The sequence below is a fragment of the Macaca nemestrina genome, chromosome 9 (assembly GCF_043159975.1).
Source record: "Macaca nemestrina isolate mMacNem1 chromosome 9, mMacNem.hap1, whole genome shotgun sequence".
Classification (NCBI taxonomy): domain Eukaryota; kingdom Metazoa; phylum Chordata; class Mammalia; order Primates; family Cercopithecidae; genus Macaca; species Macaca nemestrina.
This window is the reverse complement of record NC_092133.1, coordinates 117,107,136-117,129,258: the sequence shown is the minus strand read 5'-3', so window position 1 is coordinate 117,129,258 and position 22,123 is coordinate 117,107,136. Positions and strand designations below refer to the sequence as shown.

General features: G+C 43.5%; 1 protein-coding gene and 1 pseudogene across 16 annotated transcripts in view; one reads left to right on the top strand and one right to left on the bottom strand.

Annotated features, from left to right (window-relative positions):
* Nucleotides 1–10,994, bottom strand: part of LOC105480002 (abl interactor 1) — a 116,071-nt gene extending 105,077 nt beyond the window's left edge. For 7 of the 16 annotated variants that reach the window (XM_011738406.3, XM_024792250.2, XM_011738404.2 and 4 more), the window contains exon 1: nt 10,704–10,993. In XM_011738406.3, coding sequence (XP_011736708.1) covers nt 10,704–10,820 — 117 coding nt within the window. In that variant the 5' untranslated portion in view covers nt 10,821–10,993. Of the gene's footprint in view, nt 1–10,703 lie in introns of all 16 variants that reach the window. The other 9 variants (XM_011738409.2, XM_011738415.2, XM_011738407.2 and 6 more) reach the window with 2 other exon arrangements.
* Nucleotides 10,995–18,230: 7,236 nt separating this feature from the next.
* LOC112426406 (small nucleolar RNA U13) lies at nt 18,231–18,327 on the top strand (annotated as a pseudogene).
* The last annotated feature ends 3,796 nt before the right edge of the window (nt 18,328–22,123 follow it).

Genomic DNA, 22,123 nt, shown 5'->3' with positions numbered 1-22,123 from the left:
GCCTATGCAATGTATTTTAATGCAATGGAGTATAAAATGTTTATTGATACGGTTTCAGAATCCACACTGTAACTAATCTTTAAGAAACTACCATCTACCAAGTTTTGTTGTAGTATCAAACAAAATTATCCACAATTATGTGCACAGCGTAGAAAAAGTAGAAAGTCCCCCTTTTTCTACTACATAACCATGTAAGAACAGATTTCCTTCATATACTTCAACCAAAACAAAATGAACAGATTAACTGCAGAAGCAGATATAAGAATTTTGTTGCCATCTATTTTTCACTGAGTTGTGCAATAATGTAAATTAATGTTACTCTTGCCCTAAACATTTTTGTTTTGGAAAACTAAGGTTACCTTTTTCATAAAACATATTATTTATGTTAATAATAAACCCATTAGATATCACTTTAAATGAATTAATAAATGTTTTAAACTCCTCAGTTTTAGTTTTAGTACAGTAAATGCTAATAGATAGAACCCACCTAAAAAAAAGTTCTCAGCCAGGCGCGGTGGCTCATGCCTGTAATCCCAGAACTTTGGGAGGCCGAGGCGGGCGGATCATGAGGTCAGGAGTTCAAGACCAGCCTGGCCAACATGGTGAAACCCCGTCTCTACTAAAAATACAAAAATTAGCCAGGCGTCGTAGCACATGCCTGTAGTCCCAACTACTTGGGAAGCTAAGGCAGGAGAATTGCTTGAACCTGGGAGGCAGAGGTTGCAGTGAGCCAAGGCCACACCATTGCACTTCCAGCCTGGGCAACAGAGTGAGACTCCATCTCAAAAAAAAAAAATGATGCCCAGGTTTTCAGTGAGTCCATACGAAGCCACTTTAATACTTAATAGTAAAAAATAATGGGCCAGAGAGTAATAGGAAAAGCATGAAAGAAACATATATCAGAGAAGCCAAAGGATTAACTTCTCAAAAAACGTACGAAAAATCAACCATGCAAAATGATGAAGAGAAAACAAGCACGATGAGAACTAAAATGTGAAAGAATTTTGCAACATGGAGGTTATTAGCATTCAGAGAGCACTGGAAATAGAACAGGTTAAAGAGTGAATGAAAAGTGAGAGATGGAGGAAGATGCCTGGTTTTTTGTTTTTATTTTAAAAGACAGGGTTTCACTGTTGCCCAGGCTGGAGTGCAGTGGTGCAATCATAGCTCACTGCAGCCTCAAACTCCTGAGCTCAAGTGATCCTCCCATCTCAGCCTGCCAAGTAACTGGGACTACAGACTAAGCTAATTATTATTTTTTATTTTTTTTGAGACAGGGTCCTGCTTTGTTACCTAAGCTGGTCTCAAACTCCTGGGTTCAAGCAATCCTCCTACCTCAGCCTCCCAAGTAACTGGGATTACAGACTTGAGCCACTGCAGCTAGCTGACAATAGTGTAATAAAACTAGTTAACCCATAAAGGAGAGATAGGTCAGTTACTAGATGGGTATATGAACTCAAAAGAGTTTTCAAGTATGGCAGCAATCTGAAATGTTTCAATTCTGAAAACACAAATTCAGTAAACAGAGGAGGTATAAATATATCAGGAGCATAAGGTTTATGAAAAGGCAGGAGAGAATGTGACCCAGAGTTAGGACTTTAGCTAGGAGGAAGAACGCCTCTCTTCCATTATAAAAAGGAAGTAGAATAGGGTGAGTGAGGATAGCAGGTTTGGAGATGCAGTGGTAAGAAATTATAGGTCTTATATGATGAAGTCTATTTTCTCTATGAAACAAAAAACAAGAAAGGAAAGAGTCAGATTTCAAAAGGGGATAAAAAATTTAAAATAGTTTGTGGTAAGTGGAAGAATAAACTGGCGAGGTTATCTAGTGGGATTGCCTAACTATGCTGAGGGCCCACTTTTGAGTAATAATCACGATTTTAAAATGACACCCGTGAGCTGAGCATGGTGGGAGGGGCTTGGGGGGGAATGTCTGTAGAACCAGCTACTCAGGAGGCTGAGATGAGAGGATTGCTTGACCCCCGAATTACAAGGACAGCTGGGGAACATAGAAGACCCCATCCTTCATAAAAATTAAAAATAAAATGGCACCCATGTACTCTTTTCTCTGCATTGCCTTATTAAAATAAGCATCTGGGCTGAGTGCGGTGGCTCACACCTGTAATTCCAGCACTTTGGGAGGCCAAGGCCGGTGGATCACCTAAGGTTGGGAGTCCGAGACCAGCCTGACCAACATGGAGAAACCCTGTCTCTACTAAAAATACAAAACTGGCCAGGCGTGGTGGTGCATGCCTGTAATCCCAGCTACTCCGGAGGCTGAGGCAGGAAAATTGACTGAACCCAGGAGGCAGAAGTTGCGGTGAGCGAAGATTGTGCTATTGTACGCCAGCTTGGGCAACAAGAGCGAAACTCCCTCTCAAAAAAAAATAAAATAAAATAAGCATCTATTGTTACAATTCTTAAGTTGCTAATATTTGACGTAGTAGAATGCACCTTTTTCTATATGATGTAATATATACATTTCTGATGTTTAAGTGGAGGGCATTAATTTCTCAAGGGTTCTGAAAAAGTGCCACACTCGCCTTTCCATAGAAGGAAAAATAAAATGTACCAAATACAATTTTGTCAAATAATGTAGAAATTATTAACAAAAATTAATTATAAAGCATTGAGGAAATGAGTGAATTAAAGGTAAATTGAAGTTTTTCAAAAATATGTTTTTGCTGGGCTGGCATGGTGGCTCACACGTGTAATCCCAACACTTTGGGAGGCCAAGGCAGGAGGATCGCTTGAGTCCAGGAGTTCAGGACAAGCCTGGGCAACATGGCAAAATCCCATCTCTACAAAAATTACAAAAAATTAGCTGGGTGTGGTCCCTCATTAACAGATTTTCTTCATAAACACAGGTTCACTACCAACTATGTCTAAGAAAGTTTTATTTTGTAAATGGAGAAAATTAGTAGATCTAAAGTTAAAAGTACTTATTTGGCTTGACACACAGTAGTCAAATTTCAAGTCTCCATTCTAAGGGATGGATGTTTACTGTTAAAAAGACCAAGTCAACTATTTCCTTTAAAAACAAAATTCAATAATTGCTACTTTCCTATTGTCTTATTTCTCAACGATGTCCTTTTTTAAAAAATCCCTAATTTCTAACATGATGTCTTATTAAATACTAAGATCTACAGAGTTTGTAGTTCTGGGGTTTGACTATTATTTCTTCTACAATCAAACCATAATTTCAATAAATATTACAATCAACACAAGATGATATTACGAAAAATATACAAACTCCCAATCAAAACTTTTTAAATGCTTCAAAATTAGCATTTAACTATCATTTTTACGTTACTTTTTTTTTTTTCTTTTTTTGAGACGCAGTCTCGCTCTGTCGCCCAGGCTGCCAGTTCTGTGGCATGATCTCTGCTCACTGCAAGCTCCGCCTCCTGGGTTCACGCCATTCAGCCACCTCAGCCTCCTGAGTAGCTGGGACTACAGGCGCCCATCACCACACTCGGCTAATTTTGTTTTTGTATTTTTAGTAGAGACAGGGTTTCACCGTGTTAGCCAGGATGGTCTCGACCTCCTGACCTCATGATCTGCCCACCTCAGCCTCCCAAAGTGCTGGAATTACAGGCGTGAGCCACCACGCCCAGCCTTTACCTTACTTTTCATGACAACACTATTTTCATGGATTTTATAGATTTGTATCTGCACAATCTCCTAGAGTTTGATCCAACCTCTTATCCCAATATGAACACTCTTCCTTTGTGGCTAACGTATTTTTGACTGTTAACTGTCTTAATTCTTAGAACATAATTTCACTGAATATAAATAAGGTTAGTGTAAATGGCCACACAGCAGATCCCCAATTGCCTAAATATCTCCTTTCCACAAGGACTATTAGCATTCCTGAGCTATCAGAATCAACTGGAGAAAGGAGAAGCACATAAGAAAAATTTGAAAGTATCCTAAGGGATTATTTCAACAATTTTCTAAGAAAACTCTCCAAAAGACAGAAGCATGCTAAAATTGAGGTTCTAAACAGACCAGGACTAGAGAGAAGTATTACATATAAAGCTGTTATTAGTATTAAAGCTACAAAAGAAAAAAGAGACATTAGTTTTAATACAAATTTTCAAATATTATGTAGCCCTAAAAATATTCAGTATTCACCTTGAGAGTATTACCAAGAACTGATATATGTGATATGAACTTTCATAAGAACTGATATGCTAGGTCCACAGACATGGTGTGAAAGAAAAAAAAATGAAAGAAAAGAAAAAAAAGAACTGATATGCTAGGTCAGATCCTGCTCTACCCAGCCCTGTATCACCTTGACACAATAGTATGAATAAACATGTAATGACATGGCATGGGTCAATTTAACAAGGATCTCCCATAAAATTATCTAGCCTTCTGTTAAATACATTTATATTTCCAACCTATACCTCTAACTTTGCTAGCCACTGTTTTACTCAAACTTCAAAGTGCATTTCTAAGAATTCAAACCATTCCAGTCTATCCTAATCTCCTGAATCACTTTGTTTCTCTCCAAACCTGGTTTGTATAGAAATCACATCTACCCAGAATATTTCAACAAATTTTTTGTTAATCTCTACAAATTCCTCTCCAAAATTTCTTAGCACAATTGCAACACAGACTAAGAATAGAAAAAAAAAACAGGCAAGGATGCAGGAAAAGAAAAAGGATCCAGGGAGCTCAGTGAAAAACTAGCCTGTAATTCCTATAGAGCGTTCAGTATCCCTAATCTGGAAATCCAAAACCCAAAACTTTTTGAGCATCAACATGACACTTAAAAAAATGCTCATTAGACTATTCTGGATTTCAGATTTTCAGATTAGGGACGCTCAACCAGTAAGTATATAATGCAAATAATTCCAAAATTCAACAAAAAAATCTGTAATCTGAAACATTTCAGATGCCAAAGTTACCATCCTCTGGTGATATGGGCAAGTCCCTAAATTACGAACATACTTCTTCTTATATTCACAAACTGGAAACAATGGTAAAGAGTTGTTAGGTTCCCAGGCTTGCCCAATACAGTCTATTCTGTTAATTCCCCAGTATTCCTAAACCAGTCTTGAGTTCCAGATTCATTCATGTGGAAACAGTATGATATGAAAAGAGAACAGCCTATGGAATCTGCCAGAGTCAGAAGGAAGTCCTGACTGCCAATTACTAACTCTATGACTAAACAAAACTTAACTTTTATGAGTCCTAATTTCCTCGTATAGAGTTTGTAAGGATTAAAGATAATACAAAACCAACTAGCAGAGACTGCAATGGAGCAGGTATTCAATAAATAGAGGCAATTACATTACCCTCTACCCTTATCTATTTGCACACTGTTTTTATCCCCTATGTTGCCCTAAGAACCCCATTCAGGTCCTGGCGCAGTAGCTCAGGCCTGTAATCCCAGCACTTTGGGAGGCCGAGGTGGGTGGATCACCTGAGGTCAGGAGTTTGAGACCAGCCTGGCCAACATGGTGAAACTCCATATCTACTAAAAATACAAAAATTAGTCAGGCGTGGTGCTGGGCACCTGTAATCTCAACCACTTGGGAGGCTGGGGCAGGAGAATCACTTGAACCCGGGAGGCGTAGATTGCAGTGAGCTGAGATCCTGCCACTGCACTCCAGAGAGAGACTCCATCTCAAAAAAAAAAAAAAAAATCCCATTCCAGGCTGGGCATGGTGGCTCACAGTTATAATCCCAACTCCATGGGAGACTGAGGAGGGTGGATCACCTGAGGCCAGGAGTCCAAGACCAGCCTGGTCAACATGGTGAGACCCTGTCTCTACTAAAAATGCAAAAATTAGCTGGGTGCAGTGGCACGCACCTGTAGTCCCAGCTACTCGGGAGGCCGAGGCAGGAGAATCACTTGGAGGTTGCAGTGAGCTGAGATCGTGCCACTGCACTCCAGCTTAGGTGACAGAGTAAGGCTCCGTCAAAAAAAAAAAAAAAAAAAAAAAAAAAAAAAACCATTCAGGATTTATTAGATGCAATTTGGGATTTGGAATCTAGAAAATCTGGGTTTGATTCCAGGCACCACCTCATACAAGCTACTGAACTTTAGGTTGGGTATTTAATACCTCTGAACCTCTAACTGTCCATCAGTTACTCAAAAAAAAAAAAAAAAAAAAGTGATGCAGTTTATAAACTGGCATAAAGTATACAGTATCAGAAATGTTAGCTTTTACCTACTCCAAAGAGATCCTGCTCAAAAATTACCCGCCTTCTGAGATTAAATGTGCTAATGAAGCAAATGTCACAGGAGGAGGAAAGCAAGCTGAAGTGAGTAGCTCACAGTAACACACTGGGATGATATCCCCTTCATACTCCCAGACTTTAGAACATACTTGTTAACCCAAATAAAGCTCCTGGTAGAACTCCAGACAAAAAATAAAATTAAATTTTAAAGTTAAGCTGTATGAAGACTTTTCTGTCCTTACCCCCAGCCTACCAATCTGCATCCTGACAAATCTTCTTAGGCAATTTCTACTCCTTTTCACTCAGCTTTCCTTCCTATTTCCCAAAATAGTTCCCATAACAAAGGCAGTATGAACTAACTCTAAGGTAGAGCACAGAGAACTGGCTAAACATGTGTGTTCAAGTTAAGCACTGTCCTTGGCATGAAAAATTCTATCTGGTCGTATTAAACAAAGATGGAAAAGTCTCCTCTGTATGTCTACATAAATACTATACAAAAACACTTTCAGCCAGGCATGATGGCTCACACCTGTAATCCCAACACTTTGGGAGGCCGAGGAGGGCAGATCACCTGAGGTCAGTAGTTTGAGACCAGCCTGGCCAACATGACGAAACCCTGCCTCTCCTAAGAACACAAAAAATTAGCCAAGGGTGGTAGTGGGCATCTGTAATCCCAGCTACTTGAGAGTCTGAGGCAGGAGGATCACTTGAACCCAGGAGGCTGAGGTTTCAGTGAGCTGAGATCATGCCATTGCACTCCAGTCCGGGGGATAGAGCGAGACTCAATCTCAAAAAAAAAAAAACAAACGAAAAAACACCTTCTGACAAAGTGCAGTGGCTTATGTCTGTAATACTGGCATACTGGGAGGCCAAAGCGGGCAGATCGCTTGAGCCCAGGAGTTTGAGACCAGCCTAGGCAACATGGCAAAACCTCGTCTCTACAAAAAAAATACAGAAATTAGCTGAGAGCGGTGGTGCGCACCTGTAATCCCAGCTACCTGTGGGGGCTGAGGTGGGAGGATCTCCAGAGCCCAGGAGGTTGAGGCTGCAGTAAGCCATGATGGCATCACTGCACTCCAGCCTGAGCAACAGAGCAAGACCCTGTCTCAAAAACAAGAAAAGCAAAAAAAAAAAGGAACGCTTTCTATTTTTAATATTATTTACCCCATGGCAACTTTTAAAACCCTGTCCTTGCACACACGTGTGGTCTCAGCTACATGGGAGGCTAAGGTGGGAGGCTACATGGGAGGCTAAGGATTGCTTGAGCCCAGGAGGTGGAGGCCGCAGTGAGTGGTGTTCACACACCAATGCACTCCAGCCTGGGTGACAGAGCAAGTCTCTGTCTCAAAAAAAAAAAAAAAAAAAAAAACAAGAAAAGAAAGAAAAAAACTGTCCATTTTAACGTAGAATCTTTTCAGATGTTTCGCTATTAATAATACAATCTAATAAAGTCAACAGAACCAAAGAACTAATAAACTGCCTCAAGAACTTAAATGCACCACAGCCAAAAGAGTTTCTCAGCTACACACCTTAGCTAAACTGGACTGCACTTTCAAACTGTAGAAAAATGAAATGAAAAGTGAATCTCAGAACAAAAATCACCCAAGCAATAACTTAGCTCACCTTATTTAAAAATTCTCAAAGCACATGTGAACTGCATACTTTCACTGAGAAGAGGTATATTTATGAAGAGTATTAGTTATAAATAACCCAATCAGGTCCCAGGAAGGATATAGAAAGACCTCAACAGACACCCTAATGGATATTTCTAATATTATTCATTCCCCATTCTTAGCACCAAAGTCATCAGCACCACCTACCACATCAACTTCCACATCACTTTCTGAGTCTGACCCTGTCTGAGTCCCTTAGGGAGGCAACTAGTGGCCTGGATCATGCAGCCCAATGAATAAAGGCTACTAAGGTATTTAGATCATCATTGCTTTGTGTGAATTCTTTTTTTCCCCCCCCCCCCAGTATAAACAAAACACCTCACTGGTGTCAGATTTAGAATTATACCCCACCCCGCCCCCGCAAAAAAAGAAAATAAAAAAATGGGCCTGCACCATGGCACTAACATTTTATAAAGTGAGAGACTGTATGAGAAATAACATGACTTAATTAGATATATTAGCAAAGAAGTTTTAAAGTGGCCGGGCGCGGTGGCTCAAGCCTGTAATCCCAGCACTTTGGGAGGCCGAGGCGGGCGGATCACGAGGTCAGGAGATCGAGACCATCCTGGCTAACACGGTGAAACCCCGTCTCTACTAAAAATACACAAAAAAAAACTAGCCGGGCGCGGTGGCGGGCGCCTGTAGTCCCAGCTACTCGGGAGGCTGAGGCAGGAGAATGGCGTGAACCCGGGAGGCGGAGCTTGCAGTGAGCTGAGATCCGGCCACTGCACTCCAGCCTGGGTGACAGAGCAAGACTCCGTCTCAAAAAAAAAAAAAAAAAAAGAAGTTTTAAAGTGCTTCAAAGTTACATGATCGTAGCAAGAGGAGTAAAGGAAAGGGGTCAGAGAGGGGTAAAAAAAGCATTACAGCATACAACTACCTGAAAAAGAAATAGTACACAGGTTAAAACACGTTTACAGTTACCAAGAGTCGCCAACACATAGTTACCACACTATATACTCGTCAGATTTCCCAACACGCAAAACAAAAAGGAGCCACCCTGTATGAAGTACTTATCTACTGACTTCTACAGAGAAGACATAACTTTTCTGGAAAGGGAGCAATTTAACTTACTGTGCTCTCCTTTTGGCTTTCAAAAATCTTTAAAACTTTCAGCAAATTAAGGTTCTCCTCAATTTCAAGGCTTTTCATGTTAAGTTGAATAAAAGTTGCCTATTTTTAATATCGATAAACTACAAGATCACTTTTGTATTTGCAAACTATACCCACTTTTCTACTCGATTTTTAAGTTTCAAAGGGCTAAATATAAAGTTTGCATAAACAAAGTGATACAGTAGATGTGACAGGTATTCAACAAGCTTACTTATCCGAAGAATTCCTAAAGTAAAAACTTGACAAAAAAATTGTGAAGATAAATTCCGAGTAGTGCTACTGAAGATACAATGTTACTAACATCAAAATTAATATTCAAAACATTCTGAAAACAGCATCTCCCTCTAAAAATAAAGAGGGAAAGCATTTGCCAACACACAAACATTGGTTCTTAAAAATTATAATCACATGGGAGGCATTTCTATAAATAATTTAGTTCTGAATTGCAATAACCCTAACCTTTCAAAGCACGTTCTGGCCTTGCCTTACCAAAAGCAAGAGCATTTCTGGTGGCTTTATATTTATACAAAGGACTGTGCTACTTTGTTTCTAGTGCAAACTGTTGGTTTACACAGTTAAAGGTCTTCAAAACAAACTACCACACACAATTCATTTCCAATCATCCAAAAAGAAATGAACAAACCAGCATCTGTCACAAAGTCCCAAGAGTTTTCTAATTTACAATAACTGATATTTTTATGTTGTAGTTCGGAGGCTACCTCTGTTCATTTCTGTACTTGGATTCATATACTATACATTTACTTAGCTTGTTAAGAGAGAAACCTCAGAAAATAAGCAACCAGCGATGACACCAGTTTATTAAGTTACTTATGAAGCCTACAGTTCAAGAACTTTTGGGAGAAGGGAGAGTATTTAAGCCGTTTTTCCAAGGAGTTAAAAACAATTCGTGTTTGATAATTAATGATAGCAGCCCTAACAACCTCTTAGAATACATTACGGTGGGGCGGAAGCGAAAACGATGGCGGGGGGGGGAACCCGACTTGAAAATGGACAAGCAGGCAGATTTACAAACCTTCAATTAAAGGAATTTTAAGATTAACTTCTCTCAAACGCCCTCCCTCACTCCCCACACCCGCTTCCTCCTCTCCTCCGGGAGGTCGGTGTAATGTGACTCATGACAAATTTTTTTTAAATAAATAAATAAATAAAAGACACACCCTCTGGGGGCTGAAACTGACATAATCGCCCCCACCCCACCCTCCGCCGACACACAACACACACCCCGCTGGTCCTATCCCTTCTGCGGCTTCAGCCTGGTCCCTGCCCTCTCCTCTCCCCTCTCCCGTCCTGGACCTCCTCTCCGGGCGCAGAGAGGCGGCGCGGCGGCAGCAGGGGGGTCTCCGGGACGCCAGCTCCGTGGACTGGAGGCTACCTGGGGGGCGCGCGACCCCAGTGGCCCGGCCCTGGGGAAAGCGGACGCGAGCGGGGCGCCGGGCTGCGGCGGGCTCCCGGCTCCCTCGCCCATTTTCTGTCCCCTTCTATCGATTTCCACCACCACAGCCACTTCCTGTATCGCAGCCCGACTCCCTCAGCCGGGCCACTCGCTCTGTCCCCGGTTGGGGCTGGGGTTGGGACTGCGGTAGGGGCTCGGGCTGGTGGCAACCGCTGAGGTCAGGGCAGTTCCCCACCCCGCCCAGTGGGCTGGTCACTCCGGCGGGTCCTCGACCCGGCCAGCGCCCGCCGGCCGCCAGCGCGCCTCACCTGTATGTAGTTGTTTTCACAGTAGTCCGCCACCCGAGTCAGGTTCTGGTAACTCTCGATCAGCGCCCTCTTGCCAGACGGGATCTCCTCCTCTAGTAACATCTGCAGCTCTGCCATTTTCCACCCCTCTGCATCGCTTCCTCTCGCGTTAAAGAGACAGAGGCAGCAAGGTCCGCCGAGGCTCCGAGCACCTCACAGCCCGGATACAAACCGACTACCCGCCCTCCCGCCTGGTATTGTGGGACGGCACCTCCTCCCGTTCTTCCTCACTCTCTCGGGTCTCCCTCCACCCACTTCGTGCAGCCGCCTGAACCTCGTTCTCTCGCGAGTCTTCATTTCTGCCACCTCCCCCACGCCGGGCCGCGGGATTTTTTTTTCTTTCGCACTGTCTTCTGGGAATTGTAGTCTCTCTTAGACTAGGCTGCCCGTCCAAAGCTCATGCGCGCAGACACCTCCGAAAACAACTAGGCAGAGCGCAGAAAGCGGAGACCGAAGGTGGAGGGAGGGGGCGGTGTTGGGGGGAAGTCCGGAGTTTCCTCACAGCTCCGGAAGGTGGCGCCACAGGGTGATTGTGGGGGAATGAAATCGGTTCCCCAAGTTTCATGTGAAACTTGGCAGAACTTGGTTAATTAGGAAATGCCAGTGAATCAGGGACATCCATTCACAGAAGGATTAAAAAGGGACAGAGTATAGAAAACCAGATTTTTACTTCCTCTGCCTTCTTAGAAATAATGCGAGTCAGGTTTTACTTTCTGAGCTTCCGCCCCCATCAATTAATTTAAAATTTAGCAAAGATTTCTTGATTGCCAGCTGTTTACTAAGCAGTGTACTGGACACTGGGGGTACAAGTTGAGTATGAATACTCCATACCCTTAAAGACTCGATTATAAAATAAACATGCATAGCTTGTAGGGCTTTCCTGTCCTAATTTCTCTTTTCTGTGACTCTCCTAGGCATGTAATCTTCCTACACTTTTAAAGTCAAGTGCACGGTTTTTTAGGGGTGGGGGTTGTTTGTTTGAAACAGGATCTCACTCTTACCCAGCCTGGAGTACGGTAGCGCAGTCACGGCTCTCTGCAGCCTAGACCTCCTAGACTTAAGCGATCCTCATGCCTCAGCCTCCGGAGTAACTGGGACTACAAGCGAGGGTCACTACACCGGGGCTGAGCTTTTTAAATTTTTGTAGCGACAGGGATCCAATTTTGTTGCCCTCGCTGGTCTCGAACCCCTGGCCTCAAGCAATCCTTCTGCCTCAGCCTCCCAAACTGCTAGGATTACAATCATGAGCCACCCATGCTGGCCCTTCGTTTTTTGCTTCTGGATTTTTGTTTTGTTTTTATCACCTGCTTTGGAATAGTCTCAAAAGGCCCTATATTTCAAGCTCTTCACTTCAACGGGAACATTAAATGCTTTGGATATAATCAGCTATGAAAAGTGTTGTCCAAAGGCCAAAGAGGAAACTAAAGATCATTGTAAAATCCATATGTCCATGTATCTCCATAAAGTCATTTAGAATCAAAATAACTATAGGATTAACAACATCACTCAACCAAATTAAAAATTGCCATCACCAGGTATTTATTGAATATTGCCTTTACTGGGGCCTTATTCAGGGCCCCAGGGAACTAGTTTCCCTCCTCAACCTCTGAAAGGAAAAATTCAGTTTCCTACTAAAAGTGTTAACTTCCCCTTGCCACCAGATTCTCCATCAAGGATTCTGTGGTCTATAAATCAATAATAAATGTATTACTTTCCATGATATCTGGAATAGGTATAATAGTTATCTTTTGATATTTATCGTTAACCCAAACATGACTTAATCCAAGTTATTAAAATTTAATGTATTATTGATCTTGGTCTCTACTTGAGGTTTAACTGTACAAATCACTCGGTTTGCATATATCCAAATATTGACACATTTCAACAACATTGGGGAAATGATTAGGGAGGTGATACTGATTTACTATTTTCAACGTACTTTCCATGCAGTTGAGCTATGAATGAATAATAATAATAATCATGATAAATACAAACAAAAAGTACTGTCAGATTTCTTCTCACAACTCTGAGAGATAATATAAATATTATTTTCCTTCTTTATCAAATAAGGAAATTTGAGCTTAGATAGGTTAAGGAATTTAGCTAAGGGTACTGAAAATGCCGTCAAGTTTCCTAGGTTACTGATTGATATGGTTTGGATCTGTATCCCGGCCAAATCACATGTTGAATTGTAATCCCTAATGTTGGAGGTGGGACGTGGGGGAAGGGTGAATGGATCATGTGTCAGATTTTTCGTGAATGGTTAGGTAGCATCCTGTTGGAACTCTTCCCGTGATCTCTAGTGAGTTCTCCTGAAATCTGCTCATTTATAAGTGTATGACATCACGCCTGCAATCCCAGCACTTTGGGAGGCCGAGGCGGGCAGATCTCGAGGTCAGGAGATCAAGACCATCCTGGCTAGCACGGTGAAACCCAGTCTCTACTAAAAACACAAAAAAATTAGCCGGGCGAGGTGGCAGGCGCCTGTAGTCCCAGCTACTCGGGAGGCTGAGGCAGGAGAATGGCGTGAACCCGGGAGGCGGAGCTTGCAGTGAGCCGAGATCAGGCCACAGCACTCCAGCCTGGGCGACAGAGTGAGACTCCGTCTCAAAAAAAATAAAAATAAAAAAATAAAAGTCCATGGCAGCCCAATGCAGTGGCTTGCGCCTGTAATCCCAGACTTTGGGAGACCAAGGCGGGAGACTCGCCTGACTCCCAAAATGGGAGACCAACATGATGAACTACTTCCGCTTGAGTTCCAGACCACCCCGGGCAACATGGCAAAAACCCGTCTCTACAAAACACACGAAAAATTAGCCAGGTGTGGTAGTGAGCACCTGTAGACTCAGTTACTTAGGAAGCTGAGGTAGGAGGATTGCTTGAGCCTGGGAGGCAGAGATTGCAGTGAGCCAAGATCACACCACTGCACTCTAGCCTGGGTGACAGAGGAAGACGATGTCTAAAAAATAAAATAAGAGTATATGACACCTCCCCGCCTGCCTCCTGCTCCCCTCCTGCCACGTGAGACACTTCTCTTCGTCTTTGCCTTCCCGCCATTATCGGAAGCTTCCTGAAGCCTCCTGGAAGCAGAAGCCGCTATGCTTCTGGTACAACCTGCAGAGCCGTGAACCAATTAAACCTCTTTTCTTTATAAATTACCCAATCTCAGATAGTTCTTTATAGCAGTGCTAGAATGGACTAATACAGTGATATTTCCAAAATCCAGTGGATAGTGCAACCTTGTACAAATATTTGTGGCTCATGTAAAGTTCACTCAAAGAACTTATCCCTCATGCCTTAAAGGTGAGGAGGAAAAGCAGGAGGAGGAAAGGGAGGAGAAAGAGGTGGAAGAGGAGGGGGAGGAGGAGGAGGAAGGAGAAGAAGGAGGAGGAGAAAAGAAAGAGGTGGGGAGGAGTAGGAGGGGAAGAGGAAAGAAGGAAGAAGAGGCAAACCAAAACCTGGGAGAAAATATCTGCAAAACAAATATCTTGATAAAGGAGTTGTACCCTAATATACAAACAACTCTTACAATTCAGTAATAAGATGACAAACCAGTTTTTAAAACAAGCCAAAAGGCTAGGCACAGTGGCTTACACCTGTAATCCCAGCACTTTGGGAGGCTGAGCCAGGAGGATCACTTGAGCCTAGGAGTTTGAGACCAGCTTGGGCAACAGGCTGTCTCTACAAAATGTATGTATTTTTTCAAGTAGCCAGGCACGAACTGGGCACAGTGGCTTATACCTGTAATCCCAGCACTTTGGGAGGTCAATGTGGGTGAACCACTTGAGGCCAGGAGTTCGAGACCAGCCTGGCCAACACGGTGAAACCCCATCTCTACTAAACATAAAATACTAAAATTAGCCGGGCGTGGTACTTAGGCAGCTGAGGCAGGAGAATCGCTTGAACCCGAGAGGCAGACGTTGCAGTGAGCTGAGATCACGCCACTGCATTCCAGCCTGGGTGACAGAGGGAGACTCTTATCTCAAAAGAAAAAAATAAAACAGGCACGGTGGCTCACATGGGTAATCCCAGCACTTTGGGAGGCTGAGGTGCGCAGATCACCTGAGACTGGGAGTTCGCAACCAGCTTGATCAACATGGAGAAATCCCATCTCTACTAAAAATACAAAATTAGCCGTGCCTGGTGGCACACACCTGTAGTCCCACCTACTCGGGAGGCTGAGGCAGGAGAATTGCTTGAACCTACAAGGCAGAGGTTGTGGTGAGCCAAGATTGTGCCATTGCACTCCAGCCTGGGAAACAAGAGCAAAACTTTGTCTCAAACAAGCAAATAAATAAATAAATAAATAAATAAATAAATAAACAAACAAACAACATACTGTATGATTCCTCTTCCATGAAATTTTAGAAAAGACAAAATTACAGTGACAGAAATCAGATCAGACTTTGCCAAAGGCTGGAGTAGTGGTGGAGTGACACCAAAGGGATGCAAGTGAACTTTTAAACATAATGGAAATACTCGGATGCAAGTGAACTTTTAGACGTAATGGAAATATTCAATATCATCACTGTACTGGGGGTTACATAACTACATACATTTGTCAAATCACATTGAATTGCACACTTTAAATCTGTGCCTTTTGCCAGGTGTGGTGGCTCACGCCTGTAATCCCAGCACTTTGGGAGGCCAACGCAGGTGGATCACATGAAGACATGAGTTCAAGACCAGCCTGGCCAACGTGGTGAAACCCCATCTCTATTAAAAATACAAAAATTAGCCGGGCGTGGTGGCGCACACCTGTAATCCCAGCTACTCAGGAGGCTGAGGCAAGAGAATCACTTGAACCTGGGAGGCGGAGGTTGCAGTGAGCCGAGATCACACCACTGCACTCCAGCCTGGACTACAGACTGAGACTCCATCTCAAAAAAAAAAAAAAAAAAAAATCTGTGCCTTTTATTGCAACTAAGTTATACCTCTGAGCCGGGCATGGTGGCTTCCCTAGCTACTCAGAAGGCTAATGCAGGAGGAGCCCAGGAGGCTGAGGTTGCAGTGAGCTATGATGGTGAAACTTCACTCAAGTCTGGGTGACAAAGCAAGATCCTGTCTCAAAATAAATAAATAACTTAAGTATATCTCGATGAAGCTGGACAAAGAAAATGCAAGTAGGGAAATAATTCCTTGCTTCAAATAATAAAAAAGGGAAAACTACGTATTTCTGTTGCCTTTGATGTATGGTGAAAAGTATAAGTGACTAAAAGTTCAAGAGTTAACATTAAGAATTGCAGGTAGGGCTGGGTGCAGTGGCTCACACCTGTAACCCCAGCACTTTGGGAGGCCAAGGCAGGCGGATCACCTGAGGTCAGGAATTCAAGACTAGCCTGGCCAACACGGTGAAACCCTGTTTCTATTAAAAATACAAAAATTAGCCGGGCGTGGTGCCAGGTGCCTTTAATCGCAGCTACTCAGGAGGCTGAGGCAGGAGAATCGCTTGAACCGGGAGGCGGAGGCGGAGGTTGCAGTGAGCTGAGATCATGCCATTGCACTCCAGGCTGGGCAACAAGAGCAAGACTCCATCTCAAAAAAAAAAAAAAAAAAGAATTGCAAGTAGACACTGTGACACTAAATTAAGGGCATCACGCTAACTTTTTCAGTTTAACTTCTCTCCTGTAACGTGCACCTTTATACTCTTTATTGAGTTAGTATTTTTCTGTGGATTTTGTGCAAATAAATTATACTGAAATGCCTTTCAAAGAATCCCAACAGAATAAGGAAAAACAGTGGCTGTATATACCTAATGCTGTATTCCTAGGGCTAAAACTGTAAATCGGACCTTGCACATTTCATTTCATGGATGTCTACTCAGACTAATCAATTTGGTCATGAAAAACCGTGTGTAACTGAAAATTCGGCACATATGCATGAAGAGAAATTGAAATTTCTGTATCTCGCTCAGAAATAGCAGATTGCTAGCCATCATAAAGACTCACTTCAGAAGAATTCAGAGATGTTCCAGGCGAAATCATAATTTGGATTATTTTGGTACATAATTGCTGATCTTATTATCTAGCACACGGCATCCTGAGAATCTCAGACTTCTGAAAAGTTAATTCACGATATGGTATCCTAGAACATTACATTGGAAGTGAGTGGTCCACAGACCAGAATGTAGAATAGCAGTGAGAACTAGTGGAAAGAAACCAGGGGTCAGGCAATCAGGGTTTTCTCCCTAAACGTGCCTGCCTCCTCAACCCCTGCCAACCCAGGCACCCACCACCACCACCATGTGACGTGACCACCTTCTCCATGAAAACAGGGTAGGGAGGAGTATATTACTCTACCAGGGCTGCTATAACAAAATACCACAGACTGGGTGGCTTAAACAACAGAAATTTATTTCTCACAGTTTTGGAGGCTGGAGGCCTAAGATCAAGAAGTGTGCGGGGTTGGTTTCCCTGAAGTCTCTCTTCTTGGCTTGTAGATAGTCGCCTTCTTACTGCGCCCTCACCTGCACCCACATCCCTGATGTCTCTTCCTCTTCTTATAAGGACAACATTTATACTGAATCAGGGCCCCACCCTAAAGATCTTATCTTAGTACTATCTTTAAAGGTACTGGGGGTTAGGACTTCCACATGTGAATTTGGCATGATCTTGGCTCACTGCAATCTCCACCTCCCGAGTTCAAGTGAATCTCATGCCTCAGCCTCCCGAGTAGCTGGGAATCCAGTCACGTGCCACCACACCCAGCTAATGTTTGTATTTTTTGGTAGAGACGGGGTTTCGCTATGCTGGCCAGGCTGGTCTCAAACTCCTAACCTCAAGTGATCCAAACACCTCAGCCTCCCAAAGTCCTGGGATTACAGGCATGAGTGACCATGCCCAGCCGTGGTATTTTTTTTTTTTTTTTGAGATGGAGTCTTGCTCTGTTGTCCAGGCTGGAGTGCAGTGGCATGGTCTTGGCTCACTGCAAACTCTGCCTCCTGAGTTCAAGCAATTCTCCTGCCTCAGTTGCCCAAGTAGCTGGGATTACAGGTGCCTGCCACCACACCCAGCTAATTTTTTGTATTTTTGGCAGAGACGCGTTTCACCATGTTGGCCAGGTTGGTTTCAAACTCCTGACCTTGTGATCCGCCCACCTCAACCTCCGAAAGCACTGGGATTACAGGCATAAGCCACCGTGCCTGGCCAGTATGGTTATTAGATGAGTAAATCTCTTGTTAATTTTGGAAGCTACTGAACCAACATCTCCTCCAACATCTCCTTCTCCACCTCCCTTTTCAACTTCAGTAAGATATTGTAAGCATTTGTAACAGAGCAGTTTCTGGAGCAGTTAAGCTGGCCAGGTATAACAAGTACCTCATTCTCTGAGCCTAGTGGTGAGCTGGGAGCTATTGATGGTCTTCCCTGAACTTCGAGTATCAAACTTCCAACGATTTTATAAATCCCTTACTGCTTGAAATAGCTATAGTAATTTTTGTTTCCTGCCTGAACTCTGATACAACTAAAAAAAACACATTTAAAAGTTCTGATTCTTTCATAGTTCATGATGATTGGGTTTTCACACTATGTGTAAGATGTGCCTCCATCAAACCTTGTTAGAATGTTGGCATGTTACCCATCTGATGTGGGGGGAAAATAAAAGTTCGATGTGGTCCCAGCTACTCGGGAGACTGAACCTGAGCCCAGGAGTTGGGGCTGTTGTGTGAAATGACTGGACTTGTGAATATCGCTGCACTCTAGCCTGGGCAACACTGTGAGACCTAGTCTCTGAAAAAAAGTTCTAGAGACAAATGACAATCCACATAAAGTTAGTATTTCTTTCGTTGGAAGTTACAGAAAACAACTCAAGCTATCATCAGTTGAGGGTGGGAGAAAAAAAGATTTTATTATAAAAATTCAGGCATAAAGAACTCAGAAATAGAAATGCAATCAGTAATCAGTCCTAAGAAAGTACTAGAATGGGCCGGGCGCCGTGGCTCACGCCTGTAATCCCAGCACTCTGGGAGGCCGGGGCCGGCGTATCACGAGGTCAAGAGATCGAGACCATCCTGGCTAACACAGTGAAACCCCGTCTCTACTAAAACATACAAAAAATTAGCCGGGCATAGTGGCGGGCGCCTGCAGTCCCAGCTACTCGGGAGGCTGAGGCAGGAGAATGGCGTGAACCCGGGAGGCGGAGCTTGCAGTGAGCTGAGATGGCGCCACTGCACTCTAGGTTGGGCTACAGAGCGAGACTCTGTCTCAAAAAAAAAAAAAGAAAAGAAAAGAAAGTACTGGAATGAATCATTTGGAAGAACGGCAGGAACCCAGGCAGCATTCTCAACAAATGTCTTGTTTCTTTGCGAAAAGGTTTTTTTCGCTGCCCTTTCTAAATGGTGGAGAGCATGGTAAATGCAAATCCCAAGTTTTCCCTTCTACTGCATTCAAGAAGCCCAATCTGAGATTGAAATCCTTCCATTCCAAACCCATATCTCGCAAAAAGAAAATCTGATTATTCCAAGTTAAATTTCTTTTTTAAATTTATTTGTATTTTATTTATTTTTTTGAGACAGACCCTCACTCTGTTGCCCAGGCTGGAGTGCAGTGGCCCTATCTCAGCACACTACAACCTCCGCCTCCTGGGTTCAAGTGATTCTCCTGCCTCAGCCTCCCAGGTAGCTGGGACTACAGGCATGTGCCACCATGCCCAGCTCATTTTTGTATTTTTAGTAGGGATGGGGTTTCACTATGTTGGTCAGACTGATCTCGAACTCCTGACCTTGTGATTCGCCCACCTTGGCCTGCCAAAGTGCTGGGATAAAGGCATGAGCCATGGGCCTCCATCCTCCTCTTCCTCCTTCTTTTTCTTCTTCCTCCTCTTTTTCTTTTGAGACAGGTTGTCTCTCTGCTGCTTAGGCTGGAGTGCAGTGGCGTGGTCACAGCTCACTGTGGCTTACTGCAGCTTCAACCTCCCATCTCAGCCTTCTAAGTAGCTGGGACTACAGGCTCACACCGCCATGCCTGATTTTGTTGTTGTTGTTAAGAAATGAGGTCTTGCCCTGTTGCCCAGGCTGGTCTTCAACTCCTGGGCTCAAGTGATCCTCTTGCCTCCGCCTCCCAAATTTCTGGGATTACAGGCGTGAGCCACCATGCCCAACCATCAGCTTGAATTTCATCTTCTTTCCACTTATCACCTTTGGCAGTAGGGGCATGTTCAAACAGCAGCAGCGAAACTATTTGAACCACCCTGAGGTTGGCGTGGGAAGTTTCCGGAGAGAGTAGATAATCAAGAAAACAACAGTGTCAGGTGTCTACTGAGGAAAATTGTGCAATACATATACGTGTTACCTGGGCGCTATCCAGGACTACCATGTGTGGTTATGCGGGTTACTCATACACAGCACACTTGGCTGAGGATTAAGTAGGATCTGAGCTTGGTGCCCCAAGCTGAAAGCTCCGGTGTGGGCTGCATTCACTCTGAGGAAGAGGTTCCCTTTTTAAAATTAGCGCAAGAGTGCTTCACCAGCTTTCAGGAAGTAGCTTTAGTAATGGTTTTAAAAATATATTAATATGTTTTTCTTTTCCTAGTGATGGAATTAGATTTTTAATCCTTTTTTTTTTTTTAAATTCTGAGGCAATCATTTGCTCTGGAGAGAATGTGGATTGTTAGGTCACAAATGGAAAAGAGGATGAAAAAGTCAATTTTCAGATTTTTATTTCAAAGCAAACTAGGATCTTAAAACCAGTCATGAGAAAATGGCCTGGCAAGTCAGACTTCATTATAAGAAAAGGATTTCAGAATTTTAAAAGCATCCTTTCATATATCAAAAGCAAGGCTTAGATGTTAGGAAACTGAGTTTTATTATAAAGCCATGTATAGAGAAGATCCAAGTCATGAAAAGGAATTAGAGAGCCCAAGACTCAGGGAAGGAGGGGAAAGAAAAGCAAGAAAGGGGGAAAAGGCCGGGCGTGGGGGCTCACGCCTGTAATCCCAGCACTTTCTGAGGCCGAGGCGGGTGGATCATCTGAGGTCAGGAGTTCGAGACCACCATAGCCAAAGTGGTGAAACCCTGTCTCTACTAAAATTACAAAAATTAAGTGGACGTGGTGGTGAGCGCCTGTAGTCCCAGCTACTTGAGAGGCTCAGGCAGGAGAATCCGTAGAACCCAGGAGGCGGAGGTTGCGGTGAGCAGAGATTGCACCACTGCGTTCCAGCCTGGGCGACAGAACAAGACCCCATCTCAAAAAAAAGAAAAGAAAAGAAAGAAAGGGGGAAAAAAGATTTAGGTTCATACTCTGGGAAGAAACATCCAAATAAGTTTTTGGGACTCAGTCTAGGGGTTCTTTCTCCTGACTTCTCAGTGCATAATCCAAGAAATCAAAAACCCCTTTGAAAACATTCTCCATTCAGTAAAGGCGAGAGACACATGACTGCATCCCAGTGCTAATTTCGAAATGGTTGAGGAGGTTTCTAGGCAAATGGGCCCAAGATGGTGCCTGCATTCTTTAATAACTGCAGATCTCTGTAAAAAATCAAAAGTTCACACAAGGCTCCGTAGGGCATATGGAAATGCTAAGAAAACTGAAATTCTAAAGAAGACCTGGGGTCAGAATATAAAAGCTGCAGCTACAGGGACCTTACAACTGGCGACCAGGGTGGGAAAAGGAACCTTAGAATTTAGCAGCTGATGTTGACAGAGTGCCTAAAGCAATCATGAGGGACAAGCTACGCATCCATGATCTCCAGCACGGATGCCCAGGCCAGAGCAGCCAAGCCACATTGCACTGTCTTTTCTCCATACCTGCCTTTTTTTTTCTTTTTTTTTTTCTTGAGACAGGGTCTCACTTTGTTGCCTAGGCTGGAGTGCAGTAGCACCGTCATAGCTCACTCAAATTCCTGGGCTCAAGTGATCCTTTTGCCTGAGCCTCCCAAGTAGCTGGGATTACAGGCGCGAGCTACCATACCCAGCTAATTTCTGAAAAAAAATTTTTGTAGGCCAGGCGCGGTGGCTCAGGCTTGTAATTCCAGCACTTTGGGAGGCCAAGGCGGGTGGATCACCTGAGATCAGGAGTTTGAGACCAGCCTGGCCAATATGGTGAAACCCCGTCTCTACTAAAAATATAAAAATTAGCTGGCATGGTGGTGCAGGCTATAATCCCAGCTACTAGGGAGGCTGAGGCAGGAGAATCATTTGAACCTAGGAGGCAGAGGTTGCAGTGAGCTGAGATCACACCACTGCACTTCAGCCTGGGCAACAGAGTGAGACTCCATCTCAAAAAAAATTTTTTCTTTTTGTAGGGACAAGGTCTTGCCATGTTGGCCAGACTGGTCTTGAACTCCTAGACTCAAAGGATCCTCCCACCTCAGCCTCCCAAACTTCGAGGATTGCAGACATAAGCCACAGTAACCAGCCCCCGCTTTGATGAAGCATGAAGTTCCCC